The sequence below is a fragment of the Ochlerotatus camptorhynchus genome, unplaced genomic scaffold (genome assembly GCF_037179485.1).
Source record: "Ochlerotatus camptorhynchus isolate MF236.1 unplaced genomic scaffold, CSIRO-AGI_Acam_v1.1 ptg000203l, whole genome shotgun sequence".
In the NCBI taxonomy this organism is placed as follows: Eukaryota; Metazoa; Arthropoda; class Insecta; order Diptera; family Culicidae; genus Ochlerotatus; species Ochlerotatus camptorhynchus.
This window is the reverse complement of record NW_027040693.1, coordinates 2,644,128-2,665,306: the sequence shown is the minus strand read 5'-3', so window position 1 is coordinate 2,665,306 and position 21,179 is coordinate 2,644,128. Positions and strand designations below refer to the sequence as shown.

Genomic DNA, 21,179 nt, shown 5'->3' with positions numbered 1-21,179 from the left:
GCTTATTTCCGAATAACATATGCACCCACTAGTAACCATGTATTATTCATAACCATATATTAGACCGAACCTATTCCAAGAACGCTCCACCTAACGTATAGAACCGCATTTTTCGGTTACAACCGAAAACCGCTCTCGAAGCGAAACCATTCTCCACTTCCTGTGGAGAGGAAACCGAAAACCATCCACTTCTCTACTCAGGTGACAAGTCATGATTCTTCCTTCGTCATCATCTTCCAAGTGCTGTGTTACGTTACACACTCAATTTATACTCTCCTTTCGGAAGTTTTCCCGCCCCCTCCATGTCACACACATCTCAATCAATGCCGAAAACCCTCCCATCCCGAAAACCACTTTTGCCTCTCCCCAGAAGCCTCCGTTCATTCACACCTTCGTTCCATCCCTAGGTGCGTGATAAATAAGTAATATGTAGGCTACCCCTGCAAGAGGCGACGCGATGCGATACGAAGTGTGACACTTGGCTGTTGAGTTGTTTCCGGCGACCGATCAACCGACCGACGACGCAGCACTACTATCAAGGCGGTGTAGAGTGTACGGCAAACACACTTACCTGGTATGAATTCGTGGAAATCGAGTTTTCCTGCAATGGAAAAAAAAACGGAAATTGTTAGTGATTGAGTTGGCTCTCGGGCACGAGACGGAGAAATAGTGAAACATTTTTTGAACATTGTACCATTGCGTCACACTTTGAAATTGATGCTCGTTTGACAATTGTTCACATGGGTGTGAGGATTCGATTCAAATTTACAAATCCCGCTGTTACAAGCACTCTACCCCAACCCCTCAGTGGCATCGTATCGCGAAGATTGCTATCGGGCGAGAAACTTTTCAGATGCTGCTTCTTCCCCCCGCCAACCCATTTGGAATTTCCCTTATCTCGCTCCGGCAATAACCTACATTGTGTGAAATGGTTGCGTGTGCGTGTGTTCACGAGAAGGCAATTTTGATATGAAACTTTTCGACGATGCTTCGCGATGTGATGGCATATAGCAGTAGTTGGTGCCTTTTTTTTTAGTGAAAGGAAGAAAAATGTGATGTCTTCACTTGTTCCGTTGCGCGCTATCTTTGCTGTGCTATCAGGGCAGGAAAGGAGAAATTTGTGAGTTTCTCATTTTTTCTTTGTTGTGACACGCAGATTTTTTTTCTGCGGACGCAATTTTGAGGGGATGAAGAGCAGAAAATAGTGACGTCAAGCGGATGGTTTCATAATTTTGAGCCAGATGGTTCTCTGGCAAATTGGGTTGAATAGTATGGCGTGGTGATGTCATCATATAGAAGAGGCGGTGGCGTAACGAAACAGAAAGTCGATGAAGAGAATCGATCAAAATCACTTGCATCCCTGCTTCTAAGTTTGGTTATAAGCTACAGCTCTTGAGAGCATTTTGTGTGGTCGTTGGGGGCGTGTGGTTCTGAATAAGGTGATGAAAGTGCAAAATGTAACGCAATTGCATTCTCCCTATTCGCACACGCCTGAAGATCGTAGGCGAAAGCCACTTCTACATGTTTCTTCTGCTACTGACTCTCTGCTGACAGTGTGCTACATCGACATGTTTCGTCTGGAAACGATTCTCTGATGACTGTGTTGGGGAAGCAGCTTCTGCATGTACGTAATTAGTGGATTTATAAGTTATTTCGACGCTTTTGAACAATGCTTAACATTAAACATTTTTTCAATAGTTTCTTTTTGAAAATCAACAGTCAAATGCATTGATATAGATGCGTAGCAATATGTCTGATCGATTGGTGATAAAATTATTGAAATTGGTCCAGGAGCAGTTGAATTATTAACGTTCAAAATCTTTCATAATTTCGTTACATGTTCCATTTTTGGTTTTCACAAAGTATTCCCCCATACAGAAATCACAGACGTAATCCTATGCCAAAAGTATGTTTAGAAAGGTTGGGCAGGCCTGCTCTAATGCTTCATCATCCAGCGTCTAACTGGTTTATCCACCAAACTTAGTCGTGCTATAAAAAATTTCATACTTTTCCCAAAACGAAGATCCAATAAACGTTTAGAACCTAATATTAATTTGCATTATTTGGTAACGAAACTGTCAGCTTCCATTTGGAGTACGCTTCAGAATGTTGTTCTTCAATTTCTGCGAATCCGAAACAGGATCATTGTCGATTTTACACACGCTCGCACGCACCTCGGCAAAAAAAAACAGCCCACAAGCCAACCGTGACACGATCGAAAATCAATTGCTTCGTCGTTTCTAGTTAATCTTAAACGATTACAGGTGTTTTTTTTTTAACAACGCAATTCGAATTTGAAAATCATCGTATAGAAAAACCATTGCGAAAAATCTCATGTTTCGCGAAACTTCCATTCCACTCTCTGTTTCGGTGTGCAGAGCACATAAAAGCTGTTAAAATAAATTAAAACTGACAACCGAACGATAAATCCCCACTCGAAATCAGCTGTCAAACGACGACGACGACGACGACGTCGAACGTCGTGCTTGAGCGCTGTTTCGGTGGTACACCTGTGGAAATCGGTACTCATGAAATCGAATCCATGCCACTACTGGATTCGGTTGGAAAATAAATAAAATGAATAATGAACTTCGATTCTAGAGGGGTGAGCTGAAAATTCCACTACCGTTGTTGTTGGTCGATGTCGAAACGGGCTTTCGACATCGCGAAACTATGGAAATACCAAACCTTAAAAGTTGGAAAACAAAAAGCATTCGAATGTTTCGTCATGCCCGTAATGTTCCCTCCCGGCAGCATCCAGCCTGCGGTTTGCATCCGAGTCTGCCTTCACTCTGCTCTAATTCCACAGAACTAAAACATGAGATCGAGTAATTTTTCGGAGGCTTCATTCCGTAGCTGATAAGGGCAATTGAAGTAGCACTGGGGCCCGATGGTGGACAGAGGAAAATTAGATTTTACAATTTGCCATAGCTCGAGATGGGGCTTCGTTGCGAAATTCGGTGAAACTCAACCCGGCAGAATGCAATCACCAATGGGTTGACTTCCTGGATTACACCATCGATGCAAATAGCTGTACAACATACCTTCTGCCTACAGCCATCAGATTTGACTGGCTTACGGTTACAATCAAGCTTCACTCTCGGGGTCTGATGATGGAAATGAAATGGGTGGATTAGTTTGGGTTTGGGCTTTCAGGCTAATACGGATTCAGTGGGAATGGGTGGCACGAGTATTTAGGCAAACAAATAGCTATCTACTGCATTTTAAAGTGACCAGGAATAAGCTCGAATTTCGAATACGATTGCCAAAGCTATCGTTATCGTCGAGAGGGGGTGGTACCAATCTGTCGATGCACAAACAGGTGTAGTGCAGTCCGCATTTTATAAGGGGAGGTTATGGCTCAGAGCTGCCTTCTAAAATTTGTATTGAAAATCGTGATAACATTTAATAATTCAAATTTCCCCCGATTATAATGATATTCAAGTTCAAGAGCCATGATTTGTTTGATCATATATCTTAAAAAAAAGTTAAAAATCGCACAAAGTTCAAGAATGTGAAAACTGGCCTAGTCTCCATAATCTTAATAATATTGTCATGCAATATTTGAACAAAATTTCAGTCCGAGTATTCAAATGTTCCTAGATCTCATTGATTTCTAAAAGAATTTCCTAGATCATTCCATCGATTCGGGCTAGTGTCCTTCCAATCATTCACATGTAACTTTAGATACATTTCAAATTTCTGAGACTTTTAAGGTGAATTGCTGTGACATCCTTATTTTCAAAACCAGCGATACAAAATATCATCACACTCCCTCAACACTCGTCAACGCATCAACCGACTATCGCTGACAGAACGTTTTGTCACGCAGTGAAAGATAGAGCCATGGCTAACAACAATCACCAGTCATCTTAATCGTTGACAGTGGTTTGTTTACACTTCTATAGAGAACAACTGGTGCAAGTTTGATCAAAGCAGTCGATCGCGTTCAGAAATTACGTCAAATGGAACTCGAAAGAGGAAAAAATATTGTGCACAAACACCTGAAAATCCGGAGTGGACCGGAAGATTCCGAAAACAACAGTTTGTCGAGTCCTCAAAATCTACAAGGAAACCCTGAGTGTGGAAAGCAATCAGCGAAGGAAGAAATTGATGTTGCCACAATATAATCAATTTGTTTCAAAACACAACCGTGAATCTCCACCAAGTCTCGCTATGGATTCTCCTCAATCGAATTGTCAGCGCACATCCAGATGCCTGTCCAAAGAACGCGCCGCACTGCGTCCAATCATTCCGACCACTTAGCATGAAGAAATCAGGGCAATCGCTTGCATAGCAACACTCCGTTACACCGGTGACGGCACATTTCATCCCTGACAAAGAACAGCTGACAGCGGTATCGTGACCGGACCGAGGTTTTCGGCCACGGCTACACGAACTAGCTGTGCAGCTGTCTCGGATTTGAGACAGCCTTACTTACCTTACCAATCAGGCTAAGGCCTTGTTGTCCTCTGCTGTCCGAAGAAGTCGTCTCCACTCTACTCGATCCATGGCCACACTTCGCCAGCCTCGTAGTCTGCGAAGGGTCCGCAGGTCGCCTTCTACTTGGTCGATCCACATTGACCGCTGCGTGCCTCTTCTTCTTGTTCCTGTTGGGTCGCTTTCTAGAACCATTTTCACTGGGTGGTCGTGCGGCATTCTTACGACGTGCCCAGCCCACCGTAGTCACCCAATTTTTGCAATGTGGACAATGGTTGGTTCTCCCAGCAGTTGGTGCAATTCGTGGTTCATTCGCCTCCTCCACGTTCCGTCATCCATCTGCACTCCACCGTAGATGGTACGCAACACCCTCCGTTCGAAAACACCAAGGGCGCGTTGGTCCTCCACGAGCATAGTCCAGGTCTCGTGGCCGTAGAGGACCACCGGTCTAATCAGCGTCTTGTAGGCAGTCAACTTCGTGCGGCGGCGAATTTTATTCGACCGGAGCGTCCTCCGAAGTCCGAAGTAGGCACGATTCCCTGCCATAATGCGTCTTTGAATTTCTCTGCTGGTATCATTTTCGGCGGTCACCAGTGAGCCCAAATACACGAACTCATCGACCACCTCGATTTCGTCACCGTCAATCTGAACTCGAGGTGGGAGGCTAACATTGTCTTCCCTAGAACGTCTTCCTTTCATGTATTTTGTCTTCGGTGCGTTGATGGCAAGTCCAATCCGCCTAGCTTCAGCCTTCAGCCTGATGTACATTTCCGCCATCACCTCAAAGTTCCGTGCCATGGACTTCCTGAAGATCGTGCCACTCGTGTCTATCCCAGCTGTTCTGATCACACCTTCTAACGCGATGTTGAATAGCAGACACGAAATTCCATCACCTTGCCGTAACCCCCTTCGAGATTCAAAGGAACTCGAAAGTGTTCCCGATACTCGAACAACGCACATCACTCGATTCATCGTCACCTTGACCAATCGCGTCAGTTTATCCGGAAATCCGTACTCGTGCATAATCTGCTAAAGCTGATCTTGATCGATTGTGTCGTATGCGGATTTGAAATCGATGAACAAATGAGGTGTGGGCACGTTTTTTTTGGGGCATTTCTGCAGAACCTGCCGAATCGCGAAAATTTGGTCCGTGGTAGCGCGGGTCCCCTATGAATCCCGCCTGGTAATGCCCCACGAACTCTTCCCAAATCTTGGCAATTATCCAGTGCAGCGCTCTAGCCAGTATTTTAATAGCTCACTTGGTAGTTGATCTACACCAGTTGCTTTGTTGTTCTTCAGTCGACCGATCTTCTCCTCAACTTCTTGAAGATCAGGGGCTGGTAGCCTGTCGTCTTCCGCGCGTGCTCCAAGGCCTGTTGCCGCGCCACCTTCGTTTTCTGCTGCTTAACGACGGAGGCTGTCGTGTCCGCTGCAAACATTGGGTTGCCAGGCAGGTGGTGGCGTCATGCCCATGCCCATGTTTTCGATGTTCTCGTTGCACCATTCATCGTCTTGGACGAGGAGAAACACAACTTCATAATGAACGGGAATTGTGTGCCTTTGTGATCGATCGCGCTGTGGTTGCACTTCATGATGGCGTTCACCACCAGGGCTACGCTCGGGAACTCGACCAATCCGAAGGAGGAACGTTCCGATTTCAGTGGGAACATTCGCACTTGCGACGGATGGCAGTCCTTGGTGTTGAATGCAGTCAGCAGCAGATCCACGGATATAACGGGTGGCGTATTGATGGGTCAACGAAAGGAAGCGATTGTTCTTGGAGGCGCTGTAGTCGTTGAAGCTGATTGAATTGTCCGGCAGGGTGTAGGGGTTGGTGGACTCTGACAAGTAGTTCTGCTTGGAAAATGCAATCTGAATTTTGCTACCATCATTTCCGATTGCAATGTTGTTCAAATGCTGGATGCTGCGTTGAACTGGTTCGACTGCGATTGCGTCTCCCATCTGGACCACGGCGGTACCATCTTTGCTCTTCAGGAACTTTATCTAAACAACATATCCGTACAGGCAGAACAGATTGAACTGCTTATCGGTGTTGGCTGTGTTGTTATCGAGTCCGTAGACCATCATCATTGCGCCCTGTTGCTGTGCTGGTTCAATGAAGTTGGCTGGTTCATTTCGGGTCAGCGGTGCGTCCTTCATCAGTCCGACGTGTGTTTTGGCCGGTGTTGGTTTCCAGCTTTCCGACAGATGAAGCTCGGGCGGTGAAAAATTCAGTGCAAATCCGTTTCCTCCGCCGACTCCCAGAAGGGCTGATTTAGGACCATGGTTGACTAAAGATTGACGGTCGGTGTACGGGGTCGGCTTTTCGCCGGACATGGTAGGATCGTGTAGCAACGGGGTTCGTCCGTTGCAGGCATTATTGGAGACGGCTTCTTCCAATGTGCAGTCCCAACTGGAGTCCGTGTTGTTTTTTGTAAACATTGAAAAACAAAACAAAAACAAAAGCTGTTAAAATACCGGGTTGCCAAACAAGGCATTATTCACAAGCACACGAAAGTCAGTTCAATGACTTCTCGACACCGTGGGAACAGCTGCGGTATACTGAGACACACTGAGAAAAAATGTTGGCGCAAAATTAAAGGGTGTCCACGATGAAATTGCCACACTACGAAATTGCTCTAACTTTTTAACCGTTGGGTAGAATTTAATGAAAATTTGGGTGGCTTTAGTTCATAGTGCATTATTTACATCCTGCAAGTTTTAAAGTCCTGTGATCAAAACTCGCGGAAATGGAGTCGAAAGAACAGCTCGTGCGTGATAAAATCTTGCGCATTCATCACGAGAACAAGGATCTCTCGCATCGTTCCATCGCTAAAACGTTGGGAATCGCGAATTCCACGGTGTCGCGAGTGATTAAGCGGTTCGAGGAACGGTTGACCACCGATCGGAAGCCCAGAAGTGAAGGAAAAAGTATTCCGTACAACACCAAAAATCACAACCGCGTAGTTGGGGCCTTCAACCGAAATCCGAACGCCTCCGTTAGGGATGTGGCTAAGAAGCTGCACCTAAGCCGAAGTTTTGTCCAGAAGGCCAAAACTAAGGCTGGGCTTCGCGTTCAAGGTACAAAAGGCCCCTAATCGCGACGAGAAGCAGAACAAGTCCGCCAAAACCCGTGCCAGGAAGTTGTACCTCAACATGCTGACGAAAGTTGAATGCTGCATCATGGACGACGAAACATATGTGAAGGCCGACTTCAAACAGATCCCCGGCAACCTGTTTTTCACGGCCAAGGATAAGTTCAGCGTTCCGGAGCATGTCCGCACTCAGAAGATGTGCAAATTTGCGAAAAAATTCCTGGTTTGGCAAGCCATCTGCACGTGCGGGAAGCGGAGTGCACCTTTCGTGACCCAGGACACGATGAACGGACAGGTGTACATAAAAGAGTGCCTCCAGAAGCGGCTGCTTCCTCTCCTGAATGCCCACAACGTCCCAACAATCTTCTGGCCGGATTTGGCCTCATGCCACTACTCCAAGGACGTGCTGAAGTGGTATGCGGACAATAAGGTCAATTTCGTGCCGAAAATGTTCAACCCTCTCAACACTCCGGAGCTCCGCCCCATCGAGAAGTACTGGGCGATTATGAAACAGCACCTTCTTAAACGACCTAAGGTAGTGAAGACAGTCGAGGAACTGAAGAAAGTATGGGTTTACATGCAAAAAACGGTTGATTCACAGGTTGTGCAGAATCTTATGACCGGGGTTAAGGCCAAGGTGCGGGCATTTGCGTATGGACTGTAAATAAAATACGAGTAAAATGGTAAAATGAAGTTTAATAGTTATTTCTCAATCCCTGAAAATTTGATGGCAATCGGATGATAACTCGAATTTTGCGAATCAATTTTGTGTGTGGCAATTTCATCGTGGACACCCTTTAGTGTGTAGAGTGACCACCCCTTGGTTGTGGTCTGAAAACGGAACCATTCATCACGTCCTCGACGATGGCATCCCAAGTTTACATCGAAGAATGCCAGAAAAAACCGAAATGTTGGCATCACTGGTTGCAACAACAACTCGATCATAAATGGTGTGATGCGATATAAAGGACTCGGTGGCCACATAGTGACCATTTTTGCTTACTGAGCAGATCATCATGGGTTTAATCTCAGGTCCCTTCACATTGAAGATTCGTAACTGGCTTTGTGTCATAACATGAACACATGACATTAATTTAGCGTACCGTTATCCAACATCCCAGTGGTTTCTCGCGGAAGTGCAGAAGATTTCTCCGATTTCAACAAAACGAGTATTACCTCAACACATGCCTAACCATTCAATTAACGCATTCAAATACGGCTGACGCTAGTATTGCGCTACTACAACGTTTGATATCACCAGTTTTTACACAAGGAGGATGATAGGCTAGACCCATCTGTTGATTCGCTACGTAATTACAGGTGATCTAGCAATAATGGAACACCAACCGCGGGCAGTCAATCATGCTAATGCTAAGAGCAGGCAGGATGGAAAAGTTCACCAAACATGACGTTATTCCTGAAGCGTGGACGATCAATAGTGGCTGCACGTGCCACATGACCAACAACCGCGAATTTTTCATGGCGTTTAAACGTGAAGCCATCGTGGATGTGACCCTGGCGGATGGAACGACAGCAAAATCGAACGGAGTTGGAAGTGGTGTAGTTATGGGCGTAAATGCCAAGTGTGAACGCGTTGCAATTACTCTCGAGAACGTGTTGTTGGTTCCCTCGCTGGAAGGTGGGTTGCTCTCTGTCCGGAAACGCGCAACGAAGGGCCTCACAGTAGTCGTTGAAGCTACAGGCTGGTCGGCTGCCAGTACAAGCAAAAGCTGACAGAGCAGTGTTTGTCGGTTGCGGGAAATCATGGTGTAATCTGCCAGCATACGTGGCATAGGCGGATGGGCCATCGTGTCATTAGTGTTGTGAATGCAATCGTGACACAAGGTTCGACAGCGGAATCAAACTGTGAGTGTGAGTGCTGCCTGATGGGTAAGTTGGTACGAAAACCCTTGCCGCAGGTTCTAGAACGGAAGTCGAAGCGACCTCTGGACATCATACACACCGATCTCTGCGGGCCCATGGAAAATCCAACACCAAGCCGCAACAAGTATTTCATCAGCCGGTTTTGCGTGGTGTTCCTGCTAAAGTCGAAGGACGAAGCAGCCGACCAGATTGTGGAATATGTTCGGTGGGCGGACAATATCTTCGATGAAAGCCTTGTGTACTGCGATCTGATGGAGGAGGAGAATACGTAGGCGATAAGCTGAAGCCTCCTTACTCACCGCAATCAAATGGAGTAGCCGAGCGAAAGAACAGGTCCCTCCGAGAAATGGCCAGCTGTATGTTATTAGATGCCAACCTTCCCAAACGCTATTGGGGAGAAGCGATTCTAACGGCGACGTTCATCCAGAACCGGCTTCCATCCAGAGCAGTTGATAGAACGTCATTCGAATTGTGGACAGGCAACAAACCAAACTTCACGGATCTTCGAATCTTCAGATGTGAACATACCCAGACGCAAAGCGCAAGAAGTTTGATCCTCGATCAAAGAAGCTTGTGTTCGTGGGCTGTTCAGGCTGTCATAAAGGCTATCGCTTTCTTGATGTCGAAACCAACCGCATAGTCGTTAGTCGAGATCCTGAGTTTCTGAAATTCCCGAAAGGATCGGAGCAGCGAGAGGAAGCAAGCGTGCTTCCGGATATGCAGCTACATGAGTGGAGTGATTCAAATGATCCAGTGACGGAGAGTGAAGATAACCCAGGGGTAGTATTCGAACATGATGAAGATAGAAAAACCCAGGAAGAAGAGCGTCAATCGGTGTATGAAGATGCAGAAGATACGATTGCAAGTGACCAAGCAGGTATGAGGACTTTATTGTTGGAAAAGTGCTACATGACGATGAACCAAGTGACTTTCGTGATGCATTGAGTATGCCTGTTTGGCAACGTGCTATGCGGGAAGAGATTGAAGCACACAAAGTGAACAGTACGTGGGAACTATCGGATATGCCGCTGAGCAAGAAGGCCATTGGTGTAAAATGGGGTTTCAAGATAAAGCGGGATGAGACGGGCAGCATAGTGAAGCATAAAACCAGTATTGTCGCACAATGATACTGACAGTGTTTCGGTGTGGATTTCACGGAAGTGTATGCACCAGTCACGCGGGCAGGCTACGTTGAGTGCTCTGCTTGCCGTAGCAGGAAAGAAGCAGCTGTTCCTGAAGCAGTACGATGTTCGAACGGCCTACCTAAACGGGACCGTCGAAGAAGAGCTGTATATGCAGCAACCTTCAGGTTGTGCAGCTCCGGGGTAAGATCAAAAGGTATGTAGACTTCGTAAAAGTATATACGGGCTGCGCCAGTCCGCAAGGTGCTGGAATAAAGCATTACACTCTGTACTCCTCGAGCTAATGTTCAAGTCAAGCGCCGCAGACCCATGTCACTACATACGATATGAGAAGCCGTTTGCGTCATTTTAGTCTACGTTGACGACCTGTTGATTGGCAGCGTCTGTATGCGTGATAATGTTTGCACCATTGAGTAATGCAGAGTAATGTAGCGAGTCAATTTTTAGTGACTTGGTCACTTTTTTCAAACCAGTCACTTAAAAGTCTCTTTTTTTAAGGCCAAGTCACTAAAGTCACTTATTCTTGTAACCAGTCACTATTTTCAACTTTTAGCGTGAATTTATTTCAAGATTGATCATTCTTTGCTTTGTGGCGTTTAATCGTCTTTCTCTATCTACAGCATGTCTACTCATTTTTCTAAATAGACTTACTTGAGTTTTCCAGGTTTTTCCAGTACTTTACCGGATAAATTCCAGGTTTATAATAAGAAAGCTATTCTTTAAATGGGTTAAAAATATATTTTTTCAGATGAAAAACAACAGCAATTCACCCAAACTTTTTTAAGACCTGGCAATTAGTTTTAAAGAAACAGCTTTGCAATCAAATCCATTGAATGTTGAAGCTTAACACTTACTTAATTTCTCACTTAATAAAGTTAGAGAAAACTTACTTAATTTGAGTAAGTCAAAGATCTAAAATTTTTCAATATCTCTTCGTATTCAATGTTCAAGATATTAATAAATTTTCAAAGTTCCAGAATCAAGAAAAAAAAATGATTTTTTTTTAAGTTCGTAATTGTAGAAGCTTTGGAGAAGTTCTAAGTAATAAAAAATGCTGAGAATTTCAAACGGCAGGAACATAAGGGAAGCTAATACGCTGAAAATATGGGGAACTTACTGTAAGCTTCAAGAACCTCAAGGCAGTTCTTTTAGCATCCGAAAATTTTCGGAAACTTTAATGAAGTTCCTAGAATTTCAGAGAACTTCACAGGTGTCAAGCGAACTTGAGAAATATAGAAAACATAAGGGGTATGTGCACATTTTTAAAAAGTTCTAAGTACCTCAGAAACGCTAGAGATTTTTGGGGGATTTCAGATCTTAAGAGCAGTTTTCAGACTGTTAGTCCAGACTGTTGGAGCAGTTTAAAGATCTATTATCGTAAATTAAAAAAAAAATCAGAATAGTTCCATGATGTGCGGAACCTTAAGATGTTCCGAGAATTTCAGGGAAGCACAGAGTTCTTCAGAGAATATATGAAAACTTCAGATTTTTTTTCAGAAACTTCACAGAAGTCCAGAGAATTTCAGGGAAATTTAAAGGTGTTTACGGGAATTCCATTTATTTCCGAGCAGAACCGAGATCTTCAATAGAATTGAGAACTTCAGGGAAGCTTCGAGATCATCAAGACAGATTAAAGAATCAAAGGGCAGTTCAAATAATTTCAAGGAAATTGTAGAAACTGTAAAGAAATTGCGAGAAACTCAGGGAATTTCCAGAAACTTCAAAGCTTCAAAAGAATTTCTGGAACGTGATAAAAAACATATGAACATCCGGAAAACGTGTTATACTATGGAAATTTCAAGAACTTAAAACAATGCGAAAATTTAGCTAAATTTATTAAAGAAAATCAACGAAGTCCATTAATTAAAAAAATGCGAGAACTTTTAGCAAGCAGTGATATCTTCAAGAATTTCTTATAAATTTCGATACTTTTATATAATGTCATGATATTCAGTGAAATTCCGAGTACTTCAAGGACGATCAGTTAGCTTCAGAATAATCCCATTAACTTAAGCTAATTTGCAGAGACTTACAAGGAGTTCCGTGGAATTATGGGGTATTCCATGAATTTTATGATTGATCCGAAACGTCATAAACGTCAGGGAATTATGAATATATATCAGAAAATTTTCCGGATTATTAAACAAATTTAGAGAACTTCAGGTAACCATAGATAAGTTCAGGGAAAATAAGTGAGCGTTTATAATGCTTATAATGCTTATAATACTTAAGGAAAATTGTCGAAACTTCAAGGCAACGTTAGAAACATTGAGGAAACTTTAGGAAGTCCTATAAAGTTCAGGGAAGTTTAAGAATTTGATGAGAAGTATTGTGAACATCCGGCTAGTTTATCAAACTACAAAAGAACTTCAAGGCAGTTTCATTAGCTTCATGAAAAATTTGGGAACTTTCAAGTAGTTCTTAAGACCTCAGAATAGTCCATTCTAAATTCCATTGAAATATTCCTCAACATATCAATAAAGCTATCCTCCTAATTCAATTTTTTTAGTTTTCCTTGGAAATACCTTGACATTCTCCTTTTGAATCTCACTCCTTGGAATTCTGCTCACATTGAAAGTCTCCTAAGAATTCTGTGGCATTTCTCATAATTTGTTTGGCAAACCTGAATTTATTTTCCGAATTCCTTTGAAAATGTTCTGTAGTTATTCTAAGGTTTTATTGTAATCCTCCTTTTAGTATTTTCAAAAAGATGCTAAGGACTTATGCTCCGGATTAGTTTTCTCCCACAACTTTATTTTATAAATCCTCAGAAGCCCCTTGAAATTTTGTTCTGAATGAGTTGTGTTCCTCCGAAATTTTCGGAGTTTTTATTAATTTTTTTTTTTTTAATTCAATTCAGGGTTACTTGAAATTCTACTCAAAACTTACTATACAATAAATCTAAAATTCCTCAGAACTACCTTAAAAGCAGATTGTATTTGAAGTTTTTCTGAAAGATTTTTTTCCCAGAACTTCCTTGAAATAAGGTCCTTAGAAATTATAATAAAATTCCACGAGCTTTTAAAACTGGGCATGGATTTTTACTCCAGATTCTTGAAAATTTATAGCTTTTAAGTTCAGAACTAGTTCACATTAAAAATTTCTAGAAAATATGCATGTTCCAAAAAAAAAAAAAAAAAAACATTTCTACCCTCTGTTGTTTTTTTAAATTTATTTCTTTCTGAATATTAGTCCACTGTGGATCTATAAAGTTCAAAGCGTGAATGTAAATAACGAGAATCATTAAAAGCTTGTATTTTAAAATTCATGATTTTCTTTAAATATCCTTAGTAAGAAAATTATTAAATTCTCTGAGCCTTCCTGGTATTTTCAGGAAAAATTTAATTTCCTGAGGATTCTCGGTTTTCCAGGTTTTTGAAGTAAGTAGACACCCTGACTAATACCGTGGGTTTGGCCATTCACTTTCTAATGAATCTTGCGTTTTAAAGGTTCATAGATACTTGTTGCATAAGTCTAAAACATCATACATTTATTTTCTCTTAGGTAACTTTTTAGCCACTATTTTTACAACTATAAGTCACTATTTGGTCACTTATTTCTTCAACATGGTCACTAAAATCACTATTTTTGACAGCAATGGTCGCTACCAGCCCTGGTAATGTCAAAATTAAAGAAAATCTCAAAAATTTCGTTTTTGAGTTTTTTTTTTTTTTTTTTTTTTTTTTTTATTTATTTATTTGAGCCTCCCTAATAAAGATAAATTAATTAATTTTTTTTTATTTTTCAAAGGGGGGATGTTCCTCAGAGTCTTAAACTATGTTAATCATTGATCGAGTTTCCACTTGCTGCAATTACGGTCTTCACATGCTTCCGGAATGCACGGCAGGTTCTAATAATGTAGTCTGGATCCAGTTCTCTTCAGGTACGGGTCAATGTTTTTCTGAGGCTTGCTGTACTCGGGTGGCGTTTAGAACAGGCTTTGGCCTTCATGACACGCCATATTGAGTAATCCAGCGGATTAAGATCGGGGCTGGATGGCAGCCACATATTCTTCGCCCAGAACGGAAGATGTTCCTGCAACCGGTTCTGAGTGGGGTTTGAGGTGTGTCACGGAGCACCGTCTTGTTGAAATACAACATTTGGCTTCGGACCGTACTGTTCATTGATCGACGAAAGAACATACTTACTTAAAATCCCGATGTAAACCTCCGTGTTAACCTTGTCGCCTTCTGGAATGAACACCGGGTCATTTTTTTTGCCATCGGAAGCCACCAATCCAAACACTATAACGCTAGCAGGATGCTTGGTCAGATACACGTTCTTGTGCTCGTCGGCCACGTCTTTTGCCGGAAGAGAACTAATATACCGGTCGGTTCTGGAATTTGATACGGGATCGACGGTAAACATGCTCTCGTCGGTGAACAGGATTACCGGATTTTTTCGCTTAAGGAAGTTCAAGATTTTCTTGCATCGTTCGACTCGTAGCTCCCGGATGCGGTTGGTGAGTTTTTTTTTCCGTGCCCTCGACTTCGCCCCGCAATCTTCCTTTACGATCTTTCGTGCCGTAAAATCACTGATCCAGTGTTCCTTTGCCATTTTCCTTATTGAACACACTAGATTCACCCGAATCTTCCTTTTGATAACAGCGATAACCCTCGGAACCCAAGCTGACCTCGGACTTTCGCGGATAGTTGTCCTTTCTTTTCTCGGTCTAAAACCCTTTTTGACGGTCCACCGGAACACTCCCACGGCGATTGAAGTGTCTTTTTGCGACATTTACGCGTGGGACAAATCACGAATACGCTGCCACTTCGTCATGGTGCAACTGTCAAACTAAGTAAATCATTTTATTTTATAAACAGCCTACTTCGGTATGAGCTATAGGTTACGTGCATGCAAAAAAAAATCAAGGCATTGTATGCACAGGTGAAACGGGAACCTCATTTGTACGATGGGGCAAACATTACCAAGCCTACGGTATATGATAGTCTCCGCAAGAAATTCGACGTTACTTCGCTAGGCTCCGTGCGTCATTTCTTGGGCTATGAGATTGGGAGAGTGGGTTAAAGTTGTCGGCGTACATCGACACATTGCTTTGTAAGTACAAGATGGAGAACTGTCGGCAATGCCAGACTCCAATGGATACTGGGTACACGTCAGCTAACGAAGACAGTGGGCGGTTCGATGATCCGACGCTGTACCGAAGACTCGTAGGAGCGTTGTTATACTTGGCCGTTAACGCGCGATCTGATCTGTATTTGAGCGTCGGATTGCTTGGGAGAAAAGTCAGCGAACCTAACAAAATGGATTGGAGTGCTGCGAAACGTGTGCTGCAATATTTGAGCACAACGAAAGATTGAAATTCGGACCAGGCAAAAGATGGTGTCTCAAAGGTTTCTCTGATTCTGATTGGGCCGGAGATCGCCGGACAAGAAGGTCGACGACCGGGTTCATCTTTTTCTATGGAAGCGACCCGATAAGCTGGGTGAGCAAGGGTCAAAGTTCTGTGGCTCTTTCATCCCTCGAGGCGGAGTACAATGCACTATCGCAAGCTATTTTCAGAGCAAGCTATTATCTTCGAGGACAACCAAGGGTGTCTCAGCTTTGCGACGTCGGTGAGAACTAGTGGTCGTGTTAAACACATTGACACCAAGAAGCACTACATACGAGATCTGCTGAACAGATAGTCATCAAGTTGGTGTACTGTCCGACCAACGAAATGGTCGCTGATGCACTAACCAAGCCCTAGGCGAGTAAGAGAGGTGCCACAGTCGGAAGAAGTGTTAGTTTGTTTACTAAAATGAACCATGCCCATTTTGTTATGGCAAATTTGCTATAAGTAATGCTCCTCGTGTTTATTAGCGAAATTCACATCAAAGATTGATTAATTGCGTAGGAAATCAGTTTGGCACGGCATTTGTGACCAACACATGTTAAGTATGCAAACCCTACGCCTATGCTCAATCCATTGCACAACCCTGTGTGCCCCATTTGTCGACGCTACTGCTGTCAGACTATTTCCGTTTTTCATTTTACCTACCTATTACTGTACGAACAAAGTTCCATGAATAAACACGCGTTTTTGAAATCGTTCTCTCTTAGTACTTCGAGTCTTTTATTTAGATCCGCGAAGGTCTTCCGTTGAATAATATCAGGTTACGGTGCCCAGTAACGTTGACCGCGAGTGTCGGAAGTGAAATTATGTCGGAAGAAGAGAAGCACGAGCGGTTCCTCCTGTCGTTGTTCGACGGAACGAACTTTACGGCATGGAAATTTCGCATGCACGAATTGCTGGAGGAACACGAGCTCGTTGAGTGTGTGGAGGCGGAGGCTGCTAATTTGCCCGACCTGCAGGATGCAGTGGGCGACAGCAACGAAGTGAAGAACGCGAAGTCAGTGAAGCGACAGAAACGCGCGAAAAAGGACAAAAGATGCAAGTCAATATTGGTGTCTCGCATCCACGATTCCCAATTGGAATACGTGCAAGAGAAGACGACGCCAAAGGCGATTTGGGACGCTCTGGTTCGCGTTTTCGAGCGGAAGAGCATCGCCAGCCGCATGCACCTTAAGCGACAGATGCTGTCGCTGCGGCTGGAATCTGGACACTTGCAGGACCACTTCCTCCGGTTCGATCGCCTGGTAAGGGAGTATCGGGGAACGGGCGCTGTCATCGAGGAGATAGACGTCATTTGCCACCTGCTGCTTACCCTCGGCCCGGCCTACTCGACCGTCGTGACGGCTCTAGAGACCATGCCCGAGGAAAATTTAACTCTAGAGTTCGTCAAGTGTCGCGTTTTGGACGAGGAAATAAAGCAGCGAGGCGGTGCAAGTGCGGAATTCTATTCGCCGAAGATGGAATCTGCTGCGTTTATCGGAGCGAAGAAGAAAAACGAGCAGAAGAAGAAGTAGAAGCAACTTCGATGTTATGGCTGCCACGAAGAAGGGCACAAAGTGTCGGATTGCCCACGTAGCCTACACCAACAGCAGAAGAATGTGAAAGTGTGTAAACAATCCAAAGCGAATTTGGCAGGCGATGGTGCGGTGGTGTTTGTGAGTGCGACGGACTGCGTCGATTGTGTGGATCGTCATACGGTGCAATGGTTTGTGGATTCCGGTTGCACCGACCATATGGTTAAGGACAGGGAGCTATTTGATGAGCTCGTTCTACTGGAAAACCCGGTGGAAATCGCGGTGGCAAAGAACGGACAGTCCATCGTAGTGCACCACTCCGGGACGGTAAGGTTGCAATCCGTCGTCAACGGTAAGTGCATCCCCTGTATTGTGACGAACATATTGTACATCCCCACTCTGCGGTTCAATCTTTTTTCTGTGTTGAACGTGGAGAAGAAAGGAATGCGAGTTGTGTTCGATAATGGACGTGTGAGTATTCACAATGGTTCGAAAGTTGTTGCTACTGGTGTGCGTCGCGGAAAACTCTACGAACTGGATTTGATTAAGGTCGAAGACTGTAAAAGTGCGTCAGTGTTGACATGTGGTCGTATCACGAAGGAGCTTGAATTGTGGCACCGCCGGTTCGGCCACTTGAACTTGAAGCAGCTCGAACAGTTGGTCAGTAGAGACATGGTCGACGGCATGCGGCCGATGACAAAAAGTTCGGACAAAAGTGTAGTGATTTGCGAGCCATGCATTGTCGGTAAGCAAACGCGAAAGCCATTTCCCCCGCGCGTAGGCAAACGATCATCGCGAGTGCTCGAGGTCGTCCACTCGGACGTGTGTGGACCGGTGACGAAAATCGGGCGAAACGGTGAGCGCTTCTTCGTCACATTCATTGACGATTGGAGCCACTTCCTCATGGTTTTTCCTATGAAGAGGAAGGATGAAGTGTACGAGTTGTTTGTGCACTATGAGGCGTTGGTCACGGCTAAATTCGGTACGCGTATCTCTCGTTTCGTGTGTGACAACGGGGGGGAATACAAAAACAAGGCATTCGAATCGTTTTGCCGGAAGAAGGGGATTGAGATTCAGTGAACGGTGCCGTACACTCCGGAGCTTAACGGGACGAGTGAACGTATGAATCGCACTGTTATCGAAAGGGCTCGTGCGATGCTCGAGGGTGCAAAACTCGACAAATCGTTTTGGTTTCAGGCGGTCCGCACCGCTGTATATGTCATAAACAGATCGCCGACGTGTCCAATCGATTCGAACAAGACACCTTCTGAATTCTGGGAAGGCAAACGGCCGGATGTTTCCAGACTTCGGAGCTTCGGATGTGCAGTCTACGTACATGTTCCTCAGGAGCGCCGCAGGAAACTTGATCCAAAGGCGTGGAAGGGAATTTTTGTTGGATACGCGGCGAAAGGATATTTGGTGTGGAATCCCAAAGAAAATTCGGTCGTGGTCGCTCGTGACGTGGACTTTCTGGAGCAGCAGACGTTCGAAGAAGAGAACGCGAAGAAAGAAGGGGGTGTTCCAGTGATTCGTGTCGGTGGACTTGAAAATGACACAGAAGATGAAAGAAGTGACGATAACCGGGGTGCGTCGGGAGGTTCCGATGCCTACGATTCGGTGAACGAAGACATAAGTGACGATGGTGATCAAGACGATGAACAGTTCACGAGTTTCGTTGATGAAGAACAAGCCCCGGCCGATGAAAGTAACGGAAGTGTGCGTCCGGTCAGAAATCGAAGTGCTCCGTCGTGGCACAAAGACTTTGAAGTGGACTACGCCGGGTTCGCGCTGAATGCGATGTCGTATGAAGAAGATTTGCCTGAAACAGTGTCAGAGTGTCGGAAAAGGGAAGATTGGCCTTCATGGAAGCAGGCATTACAGGAGGAGATGAATTCGTTGGCGAGGAACGAGACATGGACCTTAGTAAAGCTGCCACAAGGACGAAGTGCCATAACGTGCAAATGGGTCTTCAAACTGAAGGATTCCGAAGATGGCCAAGCACCGAGATACAAGGCGCACTTGGTCGCAAGGGGTTTTACCCAGAAGCTGGGGTTTGATTTTTCCGAAACGTACGCACCTGTGGCACGGATGGACACACTTCGCACGGTGTTGGCACTGGCAAATCACAATGGTTGGATCGTTCACCAAATGGACGTGAAAAGCGCTTTCCTCAACGGAGCGCTAAACGAGGAAATATATATGCGCCAGCCGGAGGGTTTCGATCATCACGACGGTCTCGTTTTTCGCTTGAATAGGTCACTATACGGCCTAAAACAGGCGGCTAGGTTGTGGAACGAACGGTTCCACAGCATCGTCGTTCGCCTGGGATTTGTGAGAAGCCGCAACGACATGTGCCTGTACTGTCGGGGATCAGGAGATACCCAAGTTATCCTGGTCATCTATGTGGACGACGTAATCATCGTCAGCGTTTCTGCGAAGCTAGTCGATACGATCAAGAAATGTCTCGCCACCGAATTCGAAATGCCGGACGTCGGCGTTGTGAAGAATTTCCTAGAAATGCGAATCGACCGGCATATGGAGCAGAAAACCCTTCGGATCAGCCAGCGACGCTATTTGGAACATCTTTTGGATCGGTTCCAGATGCAGGACTGCCGGCTGATCGCTACGCCGATAGAGAACCAGCTTAAACTACCAAGAGGCGAGGAGTCACAGCGGACGAGCAAGCCATATCGTGAGTTAGTTGGATGCGTCATGTACGTGTCACTGACGTCCCGCCCGGATCTGGCTGTTGCTGCAAATTATTTTAGCCAGTTTCAGGTTTGCCCCAACGAGATCCACTGGGGCCACTTGCGCCGTGTATTACGTTACATAAAAGGAACGCTGGATTTTGGGCTAGTCTACCGAGGAGACGATGCTGGCCCATTGCTCGAAGCATATTCCGATGCGGACTGGGCGAATGAAATCACCGATCGTCGGTCCGTTTCGGGTGCAGTGTTTAAGGTGTATGGTGCTACAGTGAGCTGGAGTGCGAAAAAGCAAGCTACCGTATCTCTCTCTTCTACGGAGGCCGAGCTAATCGCACTATGCGCGGCCACCTGCCATGGTCAGTGGTTGGTCAGGATTCTGGAAGATCTCGGGTCTAAGCCCGTGGCCCCAATCACCTACCATGAGGACAACCAGTCCACAACGAAGATTGCCGCTAACCCGAAGGATTCTGGGCGGCTGAAGCACTTGGACGTGAAGCATTTTTTCGTCCGAGAACTGTTGGAGAGCAACCAGATACGCATCGAGTATATCCCTACGTTGAAGCAGCAAGCAGACATACTGACGAAGAGTCTGCCAGGCCCTGCTTTCAGGAAATTCCGTGAGTACCTGGGATTGACCAGTAGCAGAGTTTGAGCGGGCGTGTTAAGTACACAGCAAAAAAATAATTTTGATATCACGTCAAAGTGGATGCACTACAATCATGTCGAAAATATGGTGTAATATTACTTGCTAAAAAGGACACAATTATCATTAATACAATGCATGAACTGACATTACGCTGCTTTTACTGCATTTGTTTATTTATGTGGTCATAAAAATTAAATGAAATTTTCGACATGATTGTAGTGCATCCACTTTGATGTGATATCAAAATAATTTTTTTGCTGTGTATGCAAACCCTACGCCTATGCTCAATCCATTGCACAACCCTGTGTGCCCCATTTGTCGACGCTACTGCTGTCAGACTATTTCCGTTTTTCATTTTACCTACCTATTACTGTACGAACAAAGTTCCATGAAT

At 44.6% G+C, this 21,179-nt stretch overlaps 1 protein-coding gene and 1 pseudogene across 1 annotated transcript in view; both read right to left on the bottom strand.

The window, feature by feature from the left end:
- Window positions 1-21,179, bottom strand: part of orb2 — a 1,372,010-nt gene that overhangs the window by 522,972 nt on the left and 827,859 nt on the right. Inside the window, 1 exon segment of the mRNA XM_065224014.1 lies at window positions 572-601. Within this exon segment, the coding sequence (XP_065080086.1) occupies window positions 572-601 (30 nt within the window).
- Window positions 5,904-6,600, bottom strand: LOC135702917 (heterogeneous nuclear ribonucleoprotein L-like; annotated as a pseudogene).